This window comes from Rhinolophus ferrumequinum, chromosome 21 (assembly GCF_004115265.2).
Source record: "Rhinolophus ferrumequinum isolate MPI-CBG mRhiFer1 chromosome 21, mRhiFer1_v1.p, whole genome shotgun sequence".
In the NCBI taxonomy this organism is placed as follows: Eukaryota; Metazoa; Chordata; class Mammalia; order Chiroptera; family Rhinolophidae; genus Rhinolophus; species Rhinolophus ferrumequinum.
This window is the reverse complement of record NC_046304.1, coordinates 54,236,784-54,255,780: the sequence shown is the minus strand read 5'-3', so window position 1 is coordinate 54,255,780 and position 18,997 is coordinate 54,236,784. Positions and strand designations below refer to the sequence as shown.

Genomic DNA, 18,997 nt, shown 5'->3' with positions numbered 1-18,997 from the left:
CCCTGTACCATCAACCGTTACGCGGTCATACGCCAGGGCACCCAGGGTGACAGGATGGCCCGTGGCCACGGTGGCTGGTCTGAGAGCCTGTGGGGACAGCCCTGTGCTTCCCTTGTGTAAAGGCGGCTGTGCAGAGTCCGCACCCATCGACGGACATGGCTTGGCTCAGGCAGGCGTCCTGATGACCCCAGGACGTCAGGACGGGTGCCTGGCGGGGAGCAGGGCCTGCTGCAGCTGCGCTGGCTGCGGGGCCCACCGCGTCCCGCGGTCCCGTCCTCCTGCCCTCCACGTCGCCCCTCCTGCCGTGGTTGCCTTATTAGCACGTTCCTCACAGCCCGCCCGTCCGCACATCCATGCACTGGCCTCCAGGGGGTTGACCCCCTGCCGTCCCTGGGGGCACATGGACCCCACACTGTTCTGGCAGGTCACAGGTCATGTGTCCTTGTGCCTAGCAGGCAGGGCCCTCACGGGGCTGTCGCTGTCATCACTTGCAAACATTCTCTCCTTCCTTCCCATGTGAACTTGCACATCTGACACCCTGACCAGTCACAGCATCTTTCAAAGCTTCCTGTTTAAAGACACTTGTGTTGTAAACGCTACATGAACCGGGGCTGCTCGGGGGAGCCCCTGGCCCCGTGCTAAAGCATTTGTGGGCTGCGGCTGCCCCTGGTGCCGGGGCCACGTTCTGTGTGGGGATCTATGATAGAGCTGCACTTCCTCCCCACACCTGCTGCACGGGCCTTCGCTCGCCTCGCTGCCAAGCTCCTCGCGTGTGGGGCCTGCAGCCGTGTCCTGGGGGGCAGTGTGGGGACCCACTGAGTGTGGGCGGCCTCAGCCCCGTGGAGATCCCCAGCTCTTGTGTCTGCTGGAAAGACGGTTGTTTGTTTTCAGAATTCTCGCCTTGCAAGAGGCATTCTGTAGGTGCCCGTATTGTCTTTCAGAATCCCACCCAGCTTAGGTCATATTGGTGCCGCTCCGGCAGCGACCTGTGAGCCAGTTAGGGCCCCTGGGGCTATGCCAGGGTGTCTAGGCCACAAGCTTGTGTGAGAGCAAGGCAGTTAGAACGGTCGCTGCCACCGCTGTAGAGGCCTGTGCTGGGCCCAGGAACTCCGGCCCAGCCTCGGGGCGACCTGCACCCGGCACAGGCTCTGACCGCGTGTCCCCACGCAGAGGCCGGCCGGGCGGAGATGCTGGAGCATGCCGTGCTGCTGCAGGTGATCCAAGAGCAGCAGGAGCAGCACAAGCGCCTCCTGGACCAGCAGGAGAAGCTGCTGGCAGTGATCAAGGAGCAGCACGAGGAGATGCACCAGCAGCGGCCAGCCGGCGAGGACGGCAAGTCGGGGGCGGGCGGGGGGCCGGGGAGGGCATTGTGTAGGGGGAATGCCAGCGTCTCCTGCCGTCCCTGCGGCTGGCCCCATAGCCTCGAGTCCTGCTGGGCAAGGTGACGTGGTGACGCGTACTTATCACTGGCAAGTTGGTTCCTTTCAGTCCTGGCATCAGAGGCTTCAGCTCGTTTCCAAGGCTGAAACCATGGCTTCCCTTGCAGTGGACACGCAGCCTGAGCCAGGGGGAGCCGTGCCCAGGAGTAAGGAGCAGGACACCCACGATGGGACAGTGACACATCTGCCCCTGCAGCCTTTGGAGCCTGAGCTCAGAGCTCCTGGGCAGCCCCCCGCTCTGCCTCAGGGGCATGACCAGCGATCCCCAGATGAGCCCGAGGACGCTGCAGGCGGAGCTCCGGCTGGTCCTCCAGGTGGTATGGACACGGAGCCCCGGGCAGCCCAGGCCGAGCCGAGGGAGGGCCGGCAGGGTGCTGAGCCCAAGGTGGCCGGCGTACAGGAATGGGTCCCTGAGCCGGACCTCGCTGGGGCACCCGAGAGTCCACAGAAACATGATGCTGGGGACTCCCCCGTGCAGAGTCGGGGTGATTTTGGAGGAGGCTCCCACGAGAAGCAGAAATCCAGAAAGGAGGCAGCAGGCGACCTGGGTGCGGGGCCAGACAAGCCCCAGCAAGTGAGCCCAGACCGGGGACTTGCAGGCCTGTCCAGCAGGTCGGGAGGAGCAGCCCCTCGGGCCCAGCCTGTGTTACAGCCTGAACACCCAGCTGTCTCTGCCGGGGCTCGGGAAGGTCACCCAGGGGTGAGAAAGGAGGCCCTTGGCGGGGGCCACCTGGGTGGGGACCATGTGCCTGCTCCTGGGGAGGACACTGCCGTCCGAGAGCCTGAGCAGAGGCCAGACCCTGAGCTCAGGCCCCAACAGGCCGTCCCTGAGGCTCAGAAGCCGGACAATGCTAAACCCAACCGAGACCTGAAAGTCCAGGCTGGCTCTGACCTCCGGAGGAGACGGCGGGACGTGCCTGCTGGTGCAGACGGGGGCCCGGCCCCCAACGACGGGGTCATTATCAGCTTCCACCCCCTGCCTGGCATGCAGGTCAACGACCTCCGCAGCGCCCTGGACACGCAGCTCCGCCAGGCCGCGGGAGGCACTTTGCAGGTGGTCCATGGCCGCCAGATCAAACAGTTGTCCGGGGCCCTGGAGGAGGCCTGAGCACCTGCAAGTGGCCGCCATGCTTCTGGTCTCACGCAGCCATGCCCAGGCTGCCAGCCTGGAGCGCCGAGGGCGCTGAATTCTGGATGTCACACTCTGAGGGGAAGTCTGAAAGCTGTCACTGCAGCGTCTTCCGAAAACGGATTTTGCCATCACTGATGCACCTCTGAACTCATGTAGGTGACTCTGAGCTCCTGCGGCCACTTGCTGACACTCCATGGAGACATGGCGTCGGCAGGGACTTGAGGTCGGTGACCCGCCACCTCTGTGTTCTGACAGATGTGTCCTGTGTGGCTGTGGGAGCAGGGTTCGTGAGGGCTGGTGCCCGCACATGAGTCGTCACAGCACATGGGCCGCCGAGAGCAGTCCTGGCCCGGGATTCCCAGCTCCTCCAGATTATATTGACATAGCTCGCGCTCTCTGAGTGTCATAGAAAACCTCAGTAAACACCCTGCCGTTGCCCTGCTGTGTCCTGTCTAAGAACCCTGGGGTGGGACGGTGAATCCGTTCCTGGGTGTCAGAGCTGCCCGAGTGCCCCTGCCCTTGTCACACACTCTGCTCCACGCTGTGGTTCCCCAAATTGCTATGCGGTTTTTTAGAAGTAAGTTAGTGAGGTGGGTTACCTGAAGGAAGACAGTATAGGACTGCATACAACAACATGAAGCCCACACGACTGTGAAAGGGGACCGGTAACCATGCCTCACAGTGACACGGAACCCGGATGCGGTGCAGCCCTGGAGAGACCCCGTCCACACGCAGAGCTGCCGCTGCCTAGAGTTTATCCCCTTTAGTGCCAGGCCGGTGGCCCGAATGCGCTGTGACTGGGACGTGGGAGGGGCGTCGTACAAACGGCAGCGACATGTGGGCACAGCTGGCCCTGGGTCGGCCGTCCACACCTGCCAGGAGGGTTTTTGTGGTGTCTTGTGATGTGTTGTTTCCAAGGAATAGAAAAGCCGACAGTGGCCCCTGGTCAGGGAGTCGGTCAGTGGGGGGCCTGGCAGGGGTGGCCGGCTGACCTTTGCGAGCCCAGGGCCTCCAGCACTTGCGTGTGTGCCTGGCTCCCCTTCTGCCTCGGCCTTGGATCGTGCTGTGCCCCGCACCTTTTGAAATTGTTTTTACTTTTTATCGTAACCTCTGTGCACTGGGCAGCCTGAGGACTAGAAGTGGTAACTAAATGGAGTGGAAGTTTCTGGAGACCGAACTGATCCCTCCTGAACCTGCTCGAAGTAGAGCACCTCTGCATGTGTCCCCAGGGCGACCCCATCTGTGCAGTGGGAGTGGACTGTGTCCAGCCCTATCTACTGGACATCCTACCTGAGACCTTATCTTGACCCAGATTCCACGTCCTCTTCCGAGGTTACCCACACCCTGCTGTTCCTGCCCAGATAATTCTCCTTCAAGCAGGACGACCGTGCTGTCGCCTGCCCCCATTGCCAGGTCCCCACATCCGACGCTCAGGGTCCCCCCAGTTAGCGCTCTTGTTCTCTTCCTGGCTTTCAGCTCTGGTCCCCTCCCCAGCCATAGCCCCTCAGCAAACGAATGAGAGTTCTTCCCTATTTGGGGTCACGGGTGCCAGGCCCTCAGGGAGCTGGGAGGGGCTGGACAGTGCTTTGCTTTCTGACCACAGGCAGCTCCTCCCTTTGAGTCCCACCCATTGCTGGTAGGTGCAGCCAGCGGTCCAGACGACAGCTGCAAGCTGGCTACCAGTGGGTGACCCTCCGTTGGCAGCTACAGCCCCGGCGACTGGCTCAGGACCATCTGCGAGAGCTCCAGCCCAGGGAGTGGAGGACGGAAGCCCATGGAGCTGAGCCCTCGAACGTGAGACGCCCCTCCTGAGGGCCAAGAACGCGGTACAGACCACACGGGAACCGCTGTTGCTACAGCCCGACCCGTGGCAGCCCCTCTCATAAAGTAGTCAAAGATGAAGCGAGTTTGGGGTGGCCAGAGAAGAGCGGGGCAGAGGCCTAGGGGCATCCAGAGGCCGAGAGCTGAGGGTGGTGGTTGGGGGTGCAGCCTGGCTGGTCAGTGGAACAAGCCCACATTGGCCCTGGGCGTGAGACGTGGGGTGATGGCTTCATCTGCCACCCCGGATAGGAATTTGAAAGGGTGGCAGGGGGTAGGGGAACACCTGGTTCCCGGGACAGTGCTGGGAGGGACCTGGAGCAGGAGTGCCCAGCTGTGATGCAGGAACTGCCCACGGTCAGAGTGGAGAGAGAGCGGTAGGGGGGCGACCATCCTACAGACTGGCTGCACCCACCGGGCCTGAGCTGCAAGGTCTGGACAGATGGCACACAGGAGCTGTGAAGTCAGCAGGCCGTTTCCTGGCCACCCGCCCTCTGCTGGCCCTCAGACTCTTGTCTCCTGTCACCCCAGCAAGGGTAGGGGTCCTGAATTCCATTGGCTACTGTGAAGTCATTGCCCCCGGCCCTTCAGCACCTGCTGCCCTTCCAAAGCCACCTGGAGAACCGTATCTCAGGGACGTGGAGGCTCACCACTTAGGGGGAAGCTGGATGAAATCTGAAGTAGCATCTAAGAGGAAACAAGTGCAGACTTCAGTGCTGGGCTCACGGGGCTCTGGGACCTGGGGCGGGTGGGGTCCAAAGATAGTGTGTCCTCTCCGTCCCTGGGAGGGGACGTTGGAGCAGTCCCCACGCACCCAGCAGGAATCGAATCATACAGGTAGGCGCACTGGGGTTCCTGCCTGGTCTTGCTGGGCATGTCATTCTCAGGACAGGGAGTGTGGAGGTAGAGAGGTCAGGGGGCTTGGCTCTGGCCACACTCAGGGAGGAGGCCTGCAGCCTCGCGGGACTCAAAGCCGCTGGGTTCCTGAAGTAACTCCAGCTCATGCCGTTTTCACTGTCTTCTACAGAAAAGCACCCCCGTTTCCTCCGATTCTAGAACAGGCATCTTTATCGGGTTCCCTACAGTGGGGCTCTCTTCCTCATGCTGTCACTCTTCTTTTACCTTTGGTATGTCCTCAAAACTGGCGGTTACACCTAGAGGATTCGTGAGATTCAGATGATGTGTTTTTGGTGAGCATTTAAGAACAGAATCCTGAGGCAGCATCTCCCACGGCCACCCCGCGCAGAGCAGAGACCATGTGTGACCTGCGTGGTCTTTATTGAGGGTTCACTGCCATCTCGTTCTAACCCAAACCCGCGTACACAGTGCCGGGGACCACTGCGCCCTCTGCCCACGGTTCGCCGTGATGCGTCAAGTCCTTTCAGCCCTAAGAGCTTTCAGTGTTTCAAGACGTTTCCCCCTCGGGGCCATTGGGACCAGGTGTCTGTCTCCGTGCCCTGGGGCAGCACGTGGCCTGACTGCAGCACCGGTCCTTCCTAACAGCCTCCCTTCAGGGTCTTCTTGGCCTGGAAGATAAAGTACTTTGTCTGAATGGGTTCTTTCCAAGTTAGATACGGCTCCAAAGTAACAACCACCACGCCAGATGCCATCTTCCAGCCAACACCTTCTCCAAAGCCTGGTCGTGGGCTCGCTGGTGGCAGCACGGCCCCCCCCCCCCCGACCTCAAAGCCAGGCGCTGTGCGGGGACCCCTTCTCCCGAGGAAACACTGAGGTCAGAGAAGGTGACATGCTTGCCCAGGGACAGGGATCACGGGGCGGGGCTGGAGTTGAGCCCCTGCTTCCCCCCAGGCAGCCCTCTGGCATGTGCGGCTGCCTGGGGCTCCTCCCTCGGATGTCTTTAGGGGATGGAGGCCGAGGAGCGGGAGGTAAGTCACGTGACCAGGCACCTGTAACAGGTCACTCCTGACTGCCCACAACAGGTGGTGCAGAAAGACCTGTGTGTAGCTACGAGTGTTCGACCTTTGTCTCACACGTGAAGCCTTCCCACCGGTAACCATAGAGCGAGGTCTGCCTTGTTCCCTGGGGAGGGCTACAAAGCAGGGAAGCTACCAGGAGGTAGGAGCAAGTTCAAGGGACAGGTGCCACCTCGGATAAACAGCCACATGGATGAGGCTGGTGACACGGTGACTGGAGGGGGCAGGACAATGCGCTAACCACTGAGGAAGGTGCGTGAGTTCCCTGAGCCCCCCGGGAAGTGAGTATGTGAACTGCCTCCCTGAGCTGGGAAGCAGACATCCATGTGCTCTCAGCCATTCTGCTTCGGATCCCGGAGCAGCAGCAAACTGCCGGGACGCGAGTGCTGCCCAGCCAGCCTCTGCCCTCACAGCCCCCGTCTGACCCACCGAGCCAGGGGCACCTGGGGTGGGGACACCTGGGGCGCATTAAAGCCTCAGGGCAGGCAGCCCGTCCTTGGGCTGTGGGACGCCCCTTGAGGGTCCCCGGACAGCCTCTCCCGCCTCGGGTCACGTCCGTGTCTCCTCCAAGCCTATTCCTCCACGTCCTTTATGAAAACGTGTAAACACAACACGTTCTTGACTTGCCTACAGTGCTTGAGGATTTCCACAAGGCTTTCGCTGGCATAGCATTTGATCAGACAGGGGTCAGAAAACGTCCTGGCTGAGAAACAGAAGGGACCTGCTGTCGAATGACCGGGCAGGACAGAGTCCAGCGCCAAGAGAAGGACCAGTCTGTTTCCAGCACAGTCCACTTCCACGCCAGTGAAAGCCGGCTAGCGCGCTGGTTGGAGGGCTTCTCAGCCCGTCCTCACCTTGGTTGTGAGGACAATGACCTATGGGCTCTCCTTACACCCTCTGTAAAATGGGGTTGTTGCGCGGGGGAAGTTGGGGTACCACGCAACCCCTCGGCAAGCACTGGGGTACCAGCGGTTGAAACCGCGCACACAGCACACACGCGGGGTGCTGAACACCAATGACGCTAACGGTGCTCCGCTGGGAGTCCTGGGTTGAGGTTGGTTTGGGCTTTCCCCCCAGGCGACAGCACCACAGGGAGTTACAAAGCGCTTGCACCCACGCCGTCGCCCCGTCACCATGCTCATGACATGCACGAGCTCCGTGGCGGCGGGGGTCGCGCGGCGAGGGCTGGTCGGTCGGCGTGCAGCGTCTGAAGCACCAGCGAGCACCCAACACCCGCAGGAAGAACGGGAGGAAGGCCAGCGGATCCCTCCCCCGAGGCGGGGCTGAGAAGTGGGAGACGGCGGGGGGCGCCCACCTACCGCGGCGGCGAAGCAGCTCCGCAGGGCCTCGAACTCCTGCGCGCAAAGATCCTTCCTCAGGTGGCCGCCCGGAGCCGTGGACGCCTGCACGCACCTGCCGTAGGCCGCTGCCTGGGGGAAGGACGGGGGCGGGCGAGGGTCGCGGGGGCCCTCGCGCCTGCCCCCAGTCAGCGCCCCGCTGTCCGTCCCGTCTCGCGCGATCCTTCCTGCGCCGCAGGCATTACCCCCCACCCCACCCCGACGGCTCCTTACCTCGCGCCCACAGGCCGCCAGGTTCTCGGGGAAGGCGCGGAGGCGGCTTCGCACTCGCCCCCACACCACTCCGTTCCCGGACATGAGCGGCTCTTCCTGGCATCCGTGGGCGCCGCCATCTTGGGTCCGTCCTCTTCCGGCGCTCAACAGCTTGATAGGTCGACGCTTCCGCCCATAACTTTCCCTACGCTTTCTAATTGGCCAGGCTTCTGTCAGGAACCGCGCGTGTGGTCCCTTAGAGCCTTACAATTGGCTTGTATGCTTGTCTGTTTTTGATCTCGGACTTCGGATTGGTTCAGGCTCAAATTGTTTACCGTAGTAGACCTCAGGGCCCGCCCACGCGAGCGATTGGTGAGCTGGGCCAGACCCACGCGGTGATTGGAGGAGCCCGGGGACGGACGGAAGTGGGGCGGGGCCGGAAGGTGACCGTGATCATGGCGGCTACGCCGCAGCTGCGGGACCGCCTGAGCTTACTGCACCGGGTGAGTGCGGGCGGCCTGGCCCTGCTCCGTGCCGCTTCCCCCGGCTTGACTTGGGCTAGAGCTGTCTTTCTCCTTGGTGCGCCGGGATCACCGAATTGCGGCTCCTCCCGGGTTCGGCGTCCCCTCCGTTTTCCTCTGATCCCCTTCTCTCCATTCCAACTCTCCCGGCCCCTCCAGTCCCCTTTACCCATCACCCCCTCCCAAGGCTGCGGGAGTCGACTCCGTGTACGTGGCGTGGGCAGGTCAGGCCGACCCGGCGTCAGGTCCACTGGGGGACAGTCAGGCTACTGAACAGAACCCGAATAGGAAGAGAGCTGGGGGTCGCGGATTTCTGTTTTCTTTCCCAGCTTAAAGCGGCTTCACAGAGAGAAGCACAGCGAACCGTGTTCAGGATAAACAATGGCCAGGCGCTAGTCTGGGAAGCAGGAGAAAACAGTGACTGTGCCCGTGGGGGAAGGCGCTGAGCTCCGTTCCCATGTGTTTCAGAGGACTGGGCGTTTTAAAGGGAGAATGAGGGGAGAGTGGGGCTCCCGTGACACATGTTGAGGGGCTGGGTAGGGTGAGTGCTGTCAGGCCAGCTGTGTCCGCCCACCAGCGGTTACGGAGGTCCGGGTCCTATCGCCCCCCAGGGACTGGGAGACAGACCCTGCCTTCATGGTGGTTCAGGTCCTTGAGGAAGGCGCTCCTGGCTTGTAGGACATCCGTGTTCACAGCTGTAAGCCCTTTCCAGTAAATGCTCCAAGAAAGGGAGGTCGCGGCTTGTCGCCCGGTGTTGGCCAGAGTGAACAGTCAGTTCTCCTGGCGCGAGGAGCTTTCTCAGGCAGGCGTTTTACAGGGGCTGGGGTCATCCTCGTGCTGCTAGAAGCCCGGTCAGTTCTCTTAGCACAGAGGCTTTTTTCCACGCCCAGAGTTACGTGGTTCTACAGACCTCTCCAGCTCCACGGTGGGTCTCGGTGGACAGATGGTGTGAGTGGTGTGTGCCCGCAGCCTCGCGTGACATTCAGGCGCGTGTTGTTGTGACACTGTAGACAGCTGCTGTTCAAACTGTAATCTGTGGCAGCACCTAACAGTCTGCATTCTGAGTGTCCCTGAGGTCTTGTGTCCTCTCTCACGCCGAGGCTCACGCTCCCCAGCTGATTTTCATCCTTGGAGACAGTATGTCTTTGTGCTAACGAGTCCACGCGTCATGTGAATATGTTTGTGCTAACAAATAAACGTAAGACACAGCATAGGCACTTCTTGTGGGTTATTTCTGTGGGGTCTGTTCCCGGAAGTGGAATTGTTGGGGGGGGGTCAGGCCTCGTGGATATATCACGTTTGCCGATCTGTGCTCTAGAAAGATGGACCATTCCCAGTCCCCTGCATGGAAAAGGGGCTCACCCCGAGCTTTTTTGTTTTTGCTACATGAGAAGTAGATGTATTCAAGGTGCCTTTAAAATGTCTTGCATGTCTGTAAGCATAGAGGCCTGGGGGCCATGTCACACATCCTGACCCAAGCAGAGTGGTGTTACCACGATGGTCCAGAAGGGAGGCTCCAGCAGGCTCTTTGTGGCTGTGGGACCATTGCTGTCCTCGCCGGGGCCTTAACCAGGTGGCGTGCCAACAATGACATACGTGGAAATCCATACTCCCAGGAACCCCAAGAGCTAGGACTCCCAACAGCCCTTCAGGAATGGCGGCCTCTTTGGTGGCTGTGGGGCCACCCTGTGTACAACGGTCACTTATGGGCGGGGCTCTTGCTGCCTTTCAGCTCCCGGTTCTCCTAAAGGGAACGTCGGATGATGACGTCCCGTGCCCGGGCTACCTGTTTGAGGAGATCGCCAGTATCCTTCCTGTGTCCACACATGGGGGCCCAGAGCAGCACGCAGGGTCCCTGGGGTTCTCCCATCCGGAGGGGGTTCCATGGCCCCTTTCCCATAGTAAAGGTGTGGGCGGGGTCTGAAAGCCACATTCCTGATGACGGCCCAGGACACTGTAAAGCGTGACGCTCCTAAAACCAGGTCCTGGGATGGGTGCCTGCAGGGAGGGCACACTGAGAAGTTCAGCGGCGGCGAGGCCTGGGCTCAGCTCGCTCCTTCCCTAACCGAGCGCCTCCCAGAAATCTCCCACGAGTCCCTGGGCAACAGCCAGTGCCTGCTGGAGTACCTTCTGAACCGTCTGCACAGCGGCTCCGGCCGCGTGAAGCTCAAGGTGAGGCGGTGAGTGGGCCCTGCAGGCTGATCCTCGCGGCCAGGTCGGGCCTGAGCTCCGGCCCGGGGCCATGAGGAGCGAGGGGGTGGTCGGGCTGTGCCTCGAGGCGCCCTCGGGGCCCAGCCCAGCCCCCCGTGACTGTGCCCGCAGGTGCTGAAGATCCTGCTCCATCTGTGTGCTCATGGCTCCTCCTCCTTCCTGCTCATCCTCAAGCGCAATCCCGCCTTCATCCAGGAAGCTGCAGGTGTGGGGGCCGCACAGCCCAGAGGGAGGGCCGCAGGGAGAAGGGCGGCCCGGACAGGCTTCAGCCAGACTCCCTTAGCCGGCCACCTCACCCTGTTCCGCCAGCGTCTGCCTGCCTGCCCACCTGTGGGCACTCCTCTCCGCCCACCATCCCGCTCCTCCAGGGCATTGCCGTCTGCTGCTGTGCCCGCTACTGGCGCATCATTACCGTTTCCATCTGTGCCCTGCCAGACTTTGCACATCTGTCCCCAGTGCCTGGCACGCAGTGGTGCTCGGCAAACGGCTACACCGCCCTCCCCTGCCATGGGTTCTGTCCCCGGGCTGCCCCTAAGGGCCCGAGACCGAGGGCGAGCTAGTAAGCCTTCCGCTCACAAGGGAAGGGCCATGGGAGGCTGGTCAGGAGAGGTGGGTGCTGGCCGGTCACGTTCCAGGCCCTAGGTGGGTCTGAGTGGGGCCCCATCCCTCACGCCCAGGCCAGGACCGGCGTGCTGTCTTGCCAACAGGGACTTGGGGGCCCGTGGCTGGAGATCTCCCAGTTGGTGGGGCAGGAATCGGCCTGGGGCCCTCTAGGGGGCGCTCCGCCCTCGGACCCCATCATGCACCCTGAAGGAATCTTTGGAAGGGCCAGAGCCACCCTCACCCGAGCCGTCCCCGTCCCCGAGAGGGCAGCGCCAGGGAGGGGCCGGGCCGCTGTTGACCACCGCTCGCTTATCGGAGACCTGCAGCTGACCGTGGTTCTTTGTTGGCACCAAAATCTGTCCAGTTACCATCGGTGCCCATGAGCTCTGAGCATGGCCCCAGGGGCTGTCAGAGCGGTTGGGGACGAGGCTAAAAGAGGATGGCCGTGCTCACACAGGAGGGCCGAGCGTCTGGGCCCCAGCAGTGGGTCCCCTGCAGCTCGAGTCTTGGGCCCTGTGGGGAAGGTGGGAGCTGTGGCTGGGACAGCAGGGAGCTGCTCGCCTTCCACTGGCTGGTTCGGCCTCTGACGGGCAGCCCTGGCTGGGCACGGGCCGTCGTCTGCACTCCGTGGGGCTGGCACCAGGGGCTGGGCAGGGACGTGTGTTTGTGATGAGGAAGCAAGGAGCCTGAAAGGATGAGGCGGATGAGGTCCCTGCAGAGATGGGGGCCTCCGGCGTGTGCAAAGGCCCCGAGGCAACCTGATTGGCCACAACGGAAGCTTTCTGACGGGGAGCCTGGCAAGCCTGAGGTTGGCGCAGGGCCACAGGAGTCTTTCAGGCCGTGATAGGAACTTGGGGTTTTATCCTCAAGTCCCTGGGAACCCCTAACGGGTTTTGAATTGGGCAAGACCCCATTCGTGTCGCCTCTGGCTGGAGAGAGGGTTGAGGGGAGGCAGTTGGGTGGCCGAGGCAGAAACGCCGGGGAGAGGCAGTGGGGTGAGAAGACGCCGTGGTGCCGTTCTGGAAGTTGGATCCTGGCCTCGGCCTGTGGGGGCGGGCAGAGAGGGCCAGGGGGCAATGGTGCGTGTCTGAGAAGCCACATGGGGCGGTGGGTCTCAGAGGAGGTGTTCTGGGAAGTGGGGCTCCCCCAGGCTTGGGGGCCTGGAAGTGATGTCACACGGGATTCAAGGTCAGACCTAATGTTTCAGAAAGCTCACCCTGCCGGGACGCAGGGAGGGCTGACCTGGGCGGGCCGTAATGCTGCCCCTCCTGCCTCTGCCCTGCAGTTTTCACTGGGCCCCCGGACCCTCTCCATGGGAGCAGCTTGTACCAGAAGGTGCGGGCGGCCGCCCAGGTGAGCCGAGGACCCAGGTCACCCCAGCTGCACTCCTGCTGTTGGACCAGAGCCCCGTGTGTGGCTGGCGCTTGGGGAAAGCGGCAGGGTTGTGGGGGCACGCTGGGCAGACGTGCGGCCCCGCTGAGTGCCCTTGCCTCCTGTCTAGGACTTGGGGAGCACCTTGTTCTCGGACGCCTTGGCCCCTCCGCCTCCCTCCCAGTCTCCCAGGGTCCTGCCTCCAGCAGGTATGTGACCCACCGTGTGCAGGCCTGTCACGGGCTTTCCATCCTGGGGGCTCGGGGTCTTCCCCCGCCCCAATGCCAGGATGACGTGCGCTCTCCCACAGGCATGGGCTCCCAGTCCAGACCCGAGGGCACCCTCCAGGGCTTCGGCTACAGCAAGGATCCAGGCCACACAGGTGGGTGAGCGTGGGCGCTCGGGTGTGGGGCTGGGCCCAGATGCTGCCTCAGCCCAGGGGCGTGGAGGGCAGGGCTAGAACCTGGCACCCCCGTGTTGACTCCCGCCACCTTGCTCGGCTCTGCGGGAGGGCAGGGCACGTACAGCCGGGTCTGCCTAACCCACAGGTGAGGGCTCAGTCCTGAGCTCAGGCCCGTAGCCCCTGGCTCCTTGGAGGGGGTAAGGGCAGAGGGTGGGGGCTGCCTGTGACAGGTGACTTAGAGCCAAGTGGCATTTGTGACACGGACACCACTAGCCCGGTCTGCTGCGAGGCTCGCGTGGGCTTGGGCTCCTGTGCTGCCTGCCAACTCAGAGCTCCCGCCCCCCGCTGCCCTCCCCCCTGCACTTCAGAAGCACTGCGTCCTAAAGTGGCTCTGCCTCCAAGGCCTGGCCTGTTCTTGCTGCGGGGCTCACGGCCAGGTCACCCCTGTAGGGTTCACAGAGAGCCCCTGTCCCTGGCACTGGTCGGGAGCTGTCCTTGAGTGGCCGTGGAGCTTGGGTTCCTTGGACCAGCCTGAGGAGGCCCATGGCTCTGAGGTGGGCGTAGCTCAGCCGCCAGTTCCATCAGGCCTGCGAATATACTGGAGTGGAATTCCTGGGAAGGTTCTGGAAGGGCCCATGTCCCGCCACGCGGTCTCTGTCCAGACTCCTGAGCCCTGAGCAGGGAGCAGCCGTGGGCTCCTCGTCCTTGGAGAACACGGGACAGGTCCGAGGGGCTGACGCCATGTCCCTGTCCCTCTGGTCCAGGCTCTGCGGGTGAAGCCCTCCTCTCCACCATCCAGAAGGCCGCAGAAGTGGTGGCCAACGCCGTGCGTCCTGGGCCTGCGAGCCCTGGCTCCCAGGGGCTCCTGCCACGGGGTGACACCTACCAGGCTGCCGTGACGCCTTCAGCCGGCCGGGGCCACTCCACTCCTGGAAAGCCGCTCCCTGTATCCGTCCTGGGAGCCAGAGGTATCAGGCGATACTCCTCCCCTCCCAGGACCCGCATGGGCCATTGAGCTCCTCCTTGTCACCTGCTGGGGCCAGGGGTGGAGCTGGCGACCAGGCCTCCGAGCAGCAGGAGCCCAGGTCCAGCTCAGGGCGGAGGAAGGCGGTGGTTCCTGTTGGGGGTTCATGTGCTCAGTTATCGATTGGCCCTGAGGGCAGCCACCAGTGCCACGTGTGTTTCTGTGGCCTCTGCGGTGGCTTCAGGCAGACTGTAGGTACCACCTCTTTGCCCAGTGTTCGCACACTGCCCGGCACCTCTGCCAGCTGCCCTGAGGAGTGGCAGCTCCCCGAGGGTCCCAGCTCCTCAGACACAGGGCCTGGCGCCCCAGCCCAACCCCCGTCCATTCACACAGCACATCCAGCTGGCTCCATGCCTGTCCAGGACGCCCTCCATGGTGTGTGTTCTGGTGGGGAAGGTGGCATTCGGTCACACCGGGCGATGAAAGGACGATGTCCTGGGAGGACGGAAGGGGGGACGGGTGTCACTGAGTGACCAGGGGTCTGAGCCCTGAGAGCTGCTGTACTGGTGTTACGCCCCTGCCCAGGCCGGCTGCCCCGCACGGCCTCTGGTGCCTAGGGTGGCTGCGTGTCCCTGACCTGGGTCCTGGGCCAGGCATGTCCATGCCGCCATCTGCACTCTGAACTGTGTGAGGGTGCATTCCGCTCTGCCCTGGTCTCCTCATCCTGCCGTTTCTGGAGCTGAGCCCAGGCGGCCTCCCTCCCTTCCTGTCCAGGGGTCCCAGGGAGATGGGCGTGAGGCCACTCTGAGGCCCGGGGTCTCACCATTTCTTCCAGCTGTGAGACACCAGCCCGGGCAGGCCGGCGGGGGCTGGGATGAGCAGGACAGCAGCCCCGGCTCTCACAGTTCTTCCCAGGAGAACGGCCGGAGCAAGGCCTCGGACTCGGGCAGTCAGTCAGGCAGCGGCAGCCCCTCGGGGGCCAGCCGGGCGCCCAGCGACCTGGCCGAGAGGTGAGCGAGTCCCTCAGCGCCCCACCCCGCCCTTCAGGCTCCCACCCCAGCGGGAGGCATGGTCTGGAAGGGCCTCGTCCACCCCCCACCCTGTGCCCCCACAGGGTCGACGCCATGACCCTGAGCGACTGCCAGCAGGAGCTGAGCCTGGTCCGGACGGTGACACAGGGACCACGTGCCTTCCTGAACCAAGAGGAGGCACAGCACTTCGTCAAAGAGTGAGCCCCCCACCAACTCCCAGCGCCCCCTCCCTTGCCCGCTGAGGCAAAGGCCTCGGCTGCCCCCTGCCCGGCTGCCCCCGCCCAGCTGCCCCTCCCCGCAGGTGCGGACTGCTCAACTGTGAGGTGGTGCTGGAGCTGCTGATCCGGCACCTGGGGGAGGCCAGCGAGCGCGTGCAGATGGTGAGGCTGGGGAGTGAGTGAGGGGCTCGGGCAAGGCCACCTCGGGTCTGCCCTGGGGCATGGGTGGGAGGGGAAGGGAGCGCAGTGAGCGCAGGGATCCCCGGGACTCAGGCCGCGAGACGGGAGCGAGCCTGTCAGATGGGCCTCCCTCCTGGGGTGGACCCTGCTGACCTCCCGTTCACCCTGCAGAGAGCCCTGGGTGCCATTGCCATCCTGGGGTGCACGGACCTGCTCTCCCAGGAGCACATCCTGCTCCTCGCCCGGCCGCAGCTGCAGGAGCTCAGTGTGGGCAGCCCTGGACCTGTGACCAACAAGGCCACCAAGGTGGGCAGCCGCCGGGGCCCAAAGCAGTGGGTGCGGGGACACCCTTTCCCACAGATGACTCCTCTGCTGCCAGGACAGGTTGTGCCCTTAGAACAGCAGTCAGGGCCTCCCCTGGCACCTGCTCGGGGAACGCTGGGCCTCTTCCCGGCCCTGGAACACCCCCGAGCCTGCCCGCCTACTGCCCAGCAGCTCTGCTCTGAGGGCAGTTTCCTCTCCTACCTGGCTCAGCTGATGCACAGCCTCCTGCAGGAAGCCCCCCTTGACTGCGTGGATGGAGTTACCCCGCGCTTCTCCACCCATGTCACAGCACATGGACCTGCTTGGCTCTCAGATCCCAGCTCCTGGAGCGGAGACAGGCCCATTCGTTTGTGCCCCCTTCCCACTAATGCTTGAGTTGTGCCAAGGCTGCCTGGAATCTCTCTCACTAGGGGCCTCTGGGAGCACCCCCCGGCTGCTGGCCTCCCCCCACAGCCAAGCCTCTGCATCTCCATTACCTGCTGGCAGCCCTGGGCATTTTCCCGTTTCCTCTGTGACCGCTGAAAATTCATATCTTTAGTTGCCAGTGTCAAAGTGTCATTGAGGCTGCGATACACGCACACATCCGCCTGGGGTGTCACAGTGGTGTTTCCAAACAGCATTTTAAGGCACATTCGTTCCCTCTGTGGGGCCGCTTCTCCCTGCGCGGGCTCATCACGCAACAGGTTGGATGGCAGGAAAACACTGCCAGGACAGCAGGTCGGGGAGCAGGACGCAGGCACATGTTACGGCCCCAAGAAGCCAGCAGTGACCCTCCAGTGGCGGGATGGCAGTGACAAGACCCTGGGGAGCAAACCGATGGCCTGCTCCACCCCTGAGTGGGCCCTGCTCTGGGCAGCTCCTTGGGGGCCCCGAGGAGGAGCACGGCACCCTCACGGATTCCCCTTTTCTCCCACTGCCCAGATCCTCAGGCACTTCGAAGCCTCCTGCCGCCAGCGGCCTCCTGCCCAGCAGCCTCTGTCTGAATCTGGCCCCACAGCTGCCCGTGGGGGCCTGGCTGACCTGCTGACCGACGCTGTGCCTTTCGCTGGGGGCCAGGCATTCCTGCAGCCTCTGAGTTCAGCCCTGTTCTCGCCCAGGGGCCCTACACCTCCTCCTCCCCTGGATGGGTCCCCCCTCCCCGCCCCCGGGGACGCCAAGGAGCCTGAGATCAGACTGGCAGGTTCCAGAGAGCAGGGGGCTGGATATGAGCAGGGCCCATTGGGCACAGACACCCCAAACGGAGGGCTAGAGGTCGGCCCAGGTCTCCGCGGCTGCCCATGGAGTCCGGTGGCCAGTGGCAGCCACAGCTCCTTGTTTGCTGGCATGGAGCTGGTGGCCTGTCCCCACCTGGTAGGGGCCAGGACTGCTTCAGAGGAGCCTCCCAAGAACCCCTGGATGTTGTCACAGAGGGTGGCAGCCAAAGACCCTCCTAGCTCAGAGCCATCGGCTTTCGCATTCTTAAACTCATGACCTCATGGGCCTGGGGTCTCCCTGTCCTAACTCCCAGGACCCCATGACTGCTGTCACCTTTGCCACAGCCCCCCCAGGTGTCTGCAGTCGGCCTCTTCCCAACTGCCCCAGGCCTTGGTGCAGGGAACCACCCAACCAGGTGAACTCAGCCTGGACTCAGTCCAGAGATGAGAATAGGAGTCCACGCACTGGCCAGAACAGGACGGCCCTTCCTGTGGGTGTGGTGGTCGGGGGAGCAGTGCCCCAGGCAGCCTGCAGGACTCACAGGAGGGCAGGAGCTGTTCAGATTGGCAGCCGGTGGGCCCTGGGCTGCCGGGCCTCCTGCCTCCTGCCATCTGGTCTGACGAGCGTACTGTCTGTCTGGTCCCATCTACAAACACCGCCAGGCCCTTCAGTGGGCAGAAGGTGCGGCATGGCCTGCCTGGAGGGCACGGGCAGGACGGGTGGCTCGACAACTGAGCCCGGAGACCAGCTAACCCCTGGACCTGCCCCGAGTTCACAGGCTCAGCATAGAATGGCACCCAGCCCCTCTGTGAGGGATGCATCAGGAGGACGGGAGGGCCCATGTGCAGACTGAGCCCAGGCCGTGGCCCTCAGCCAACAACCCAGTGAGGCCCCCAGAACTACCTCTGTTCTTACCCCTTCCCGCCAGAGGTTGCCTATTTGGCCTTGAATCCCTATGGCAGTGGGAGGCAGGGGACAGGACCTCCAAAATGCTGACCTCAGGGTCCCCTGGGGAACGCCTGCCTGCCTTGCCCTCAGAAACAAGTTTTTTTGGTGTGCGTTTAGAACCATTGCTTGGATCTTTGGTTTTGAGTTCAGATCCCTCCCTTTGCATGGGGTGGGGGACGTGGCATAAGCAGCCAGAACCTGGGTCATCAGGGCAGGGCTCCCTCTGCCATGACAGTTTCCTGCAGGCTGCACGGGATGGCCTCACAGGGAAGCTTGGGTCCCTCTCAGAAGAACTGGGACATTTCCTCAATAAACACTGTTTTCTCAGCTGCACCATGTGCTTTGTGTGTGTGAGAGAAATACCATTAGTGAAGAGTACACTCTAAAAGTAGGAACAGGTCTTTCCTCTTCAGATGTTTTGAAGAACTCCCCAGTGGAACTATCTGGTCCTGTAATTTTGTTAACTAGGCTTTAAACTATGAAATTCAGTTTCTTAAGTAGATATGGGTTTATTTGGGTTATATATTTCTTTGTGAGTTTCAGTAATTTGTGTTTTTTTTTAATTTATTGGGGTGACAATTGTTAATAAAATTACATAGATTTCAGGTGTACAATTCTGTATTACATCACCTATAAATCCCATTGTGTGTTCACCCAGAGTCAGTTCTCCATCACCATGTATTTGTAATTTGTGTCTTTTAATGAATTGGTCTATTTCATAAAAGTTGTCAGAAATACAGCCATAAAGAGTTTTCTGTAGCATACCTTAATTATCCTTTTAATTTCTGTAGGGGCTGTAATAATTTCATCTTTCTGATACTGATAATTTTTTCCTTCTCTTTTTCTTGGTTAGTCTGATTAGAAGTTTATTCATGTAGATCTTTTCAAAGAACTAGCTTCTGGTTTTATTTCTCTACAGCTTTTATGTTCATTGATTTCTGCTCTTTATTATTTCCTTCTGTGTTGGGTTTATATTTCTTTTTCTAGTCTCTTTAAGACAGAAGCTTAGATTATTGAGACCGTTATTCTTTTTAACTACAAGCATTTTAATGCTATAAAATTGCTGCTTTGGCTGCATCCTATGAATTTTGATTTATTCAGTTCAAAATATTTTCCAATTTCCCTTGAGGCTTCCTTTTTGTCCAGTGAGTTATTT

At 61.8% G+C, this 18,997-nt stretch overlaps 3 protein-coding genes across 5 annotated transcripts in view; 2 read left to right on the top strand and 1 right to left on the bottom strand.

The window, feature by feature from the left end:
* Positions 1-3,009, top strand: part of SLC38A10 (solute carrier family 38 member 10) — a 38,510-nt gene extending 35,501 nt beyond the window's left edge. For both annotated transcript variants that reach the window (XM_033090404.1, XM_033090403.1), the window contains 2 exons: positions 1,171-1,332; positions 1,547-3,009. In XM_033090404.1, the coding sequence (XP_032946295.1) occupies positions 1,171-1,332; positions 1,547-2,547 (1,163 nt within the window). In that variant the 3' untranslated portion in view covers positions 2,548-3,009. The remainder of the gene's footprint in view (positions 1-1,170; positions 1,333-1,546) is intronic.
* Positions 3,010-5,614: 2,605 nt separating this feature from the next.
* NDUFAF8 (NADH:ubiquinone oxidoreductase complex assembly factor 8) lies at positions 5,615-8,053 on the bottom strand. The gene is made up of 3 exons (XM_033090702.1): positions 7,895-8,053; positions 7,643-7,753; positions 5,615-5,915 (listed from the first exon to the last, which is right to left on the bottom strand). Exons 1-3 carry the CDS (start codon positions 7,976-7,978, stop codon positions 5,886-5,888), a joined length of 225 nt encoding a protein of 74 aa, XP_032946593.1. The 5' UTR covers positions 7,979-8,053; the 3' UTR covers positions 5,615-5,885.
* Positions 8,054-8,189: 136 nt separating this feature from the next.
* TEPSIN (TEPSIN adaptor related protein complex 4 accessory protein) lies at positions 8,190-18,297 on the top strand. 2 transcript variants are annotated; one of them, XM_033090701.1, is made up of 13 exons: positions 8,190-8,376; positions 10,127-10,199; positions 10,475-10,566; positions 10,717-10,810; positions 12,494-12,561; positions 12,710-12,788; positions 12,890-12,961; positions 13,747-13,950; positions 14,782-14,956; positions 15,061-15,174; positions 15,279-15,357; positions 15,547-15,681; positions 16,621-18,296. In XM_033090701.1, exons 1-13 carry the CDS (start codon positions 8,329-8,331, stop codon positions 17,167-17,169), a joined length of 1,782 nt encoding a protein of 593 aa, XP_032946592.1. In that variant the 5' UTR covers positions 8,190-8,328; the 3' UTR covers positions 17,170-18,296. The 2 variants fall into 2 exon arrangements, with proteins under 2 accessions (XP_032946592.1, XP_032946591.1); XM_033090700.1 differs by lacking the exons at positions 8,190-8,376; positions 10,127-10,199 and having other exon boundaries at positions 10,211-10,566; positions 16,621-18,297.
* The last annotated feature ends 700 nt before the right edge of the window (positions 18,298-18,997 follow it).

Coding starts and splice junctions, on each gene's coding strand:
- TEPSIN (XM_033090700.1), top strand. CDS start 10,333: ATGACGGCCCAGGACACTGTAAAGCGTGACGCTCCTAAAACCAGGTCC. Junction 10,811..12,493: donor CTTCATCCAGGAAGCTGCAG/GTGTGGGGGCCG, acceptor TCTGCCCTGCAG/TTTTCACTGGGCCCCCGGAC. Junction 15,358..15,546: donor CCAGCGAGCGCGTGCAGATG/GTGAGGCTGGGG, acceptor TTCACCCTGCAG/AGAGCCCTGGGTGCCATTGC.
- NDUFAF8 (XM_033090702.1), bottom strand. CDS start 7,978: ATGTCCGGGAACGGAGTGGTGTGGGGGCGAGTGCGAAGCCGCCTCCGC. Junction 7,754..7,894: donor TGGCGGCCTGTGGGCGCGAG/GTAAGGAGCCGT, acceptor TCCTTCCCCCAG/GCAGCGGCCTACGGCAGGTG. Junction 5,916..7,642: donor GGAGCTGCTTCGCCGCCGCG/GTAGGTGGGCGC, acceptor TTTATCTTCCAG/GCCAAGAAGACCCTGAAGGG.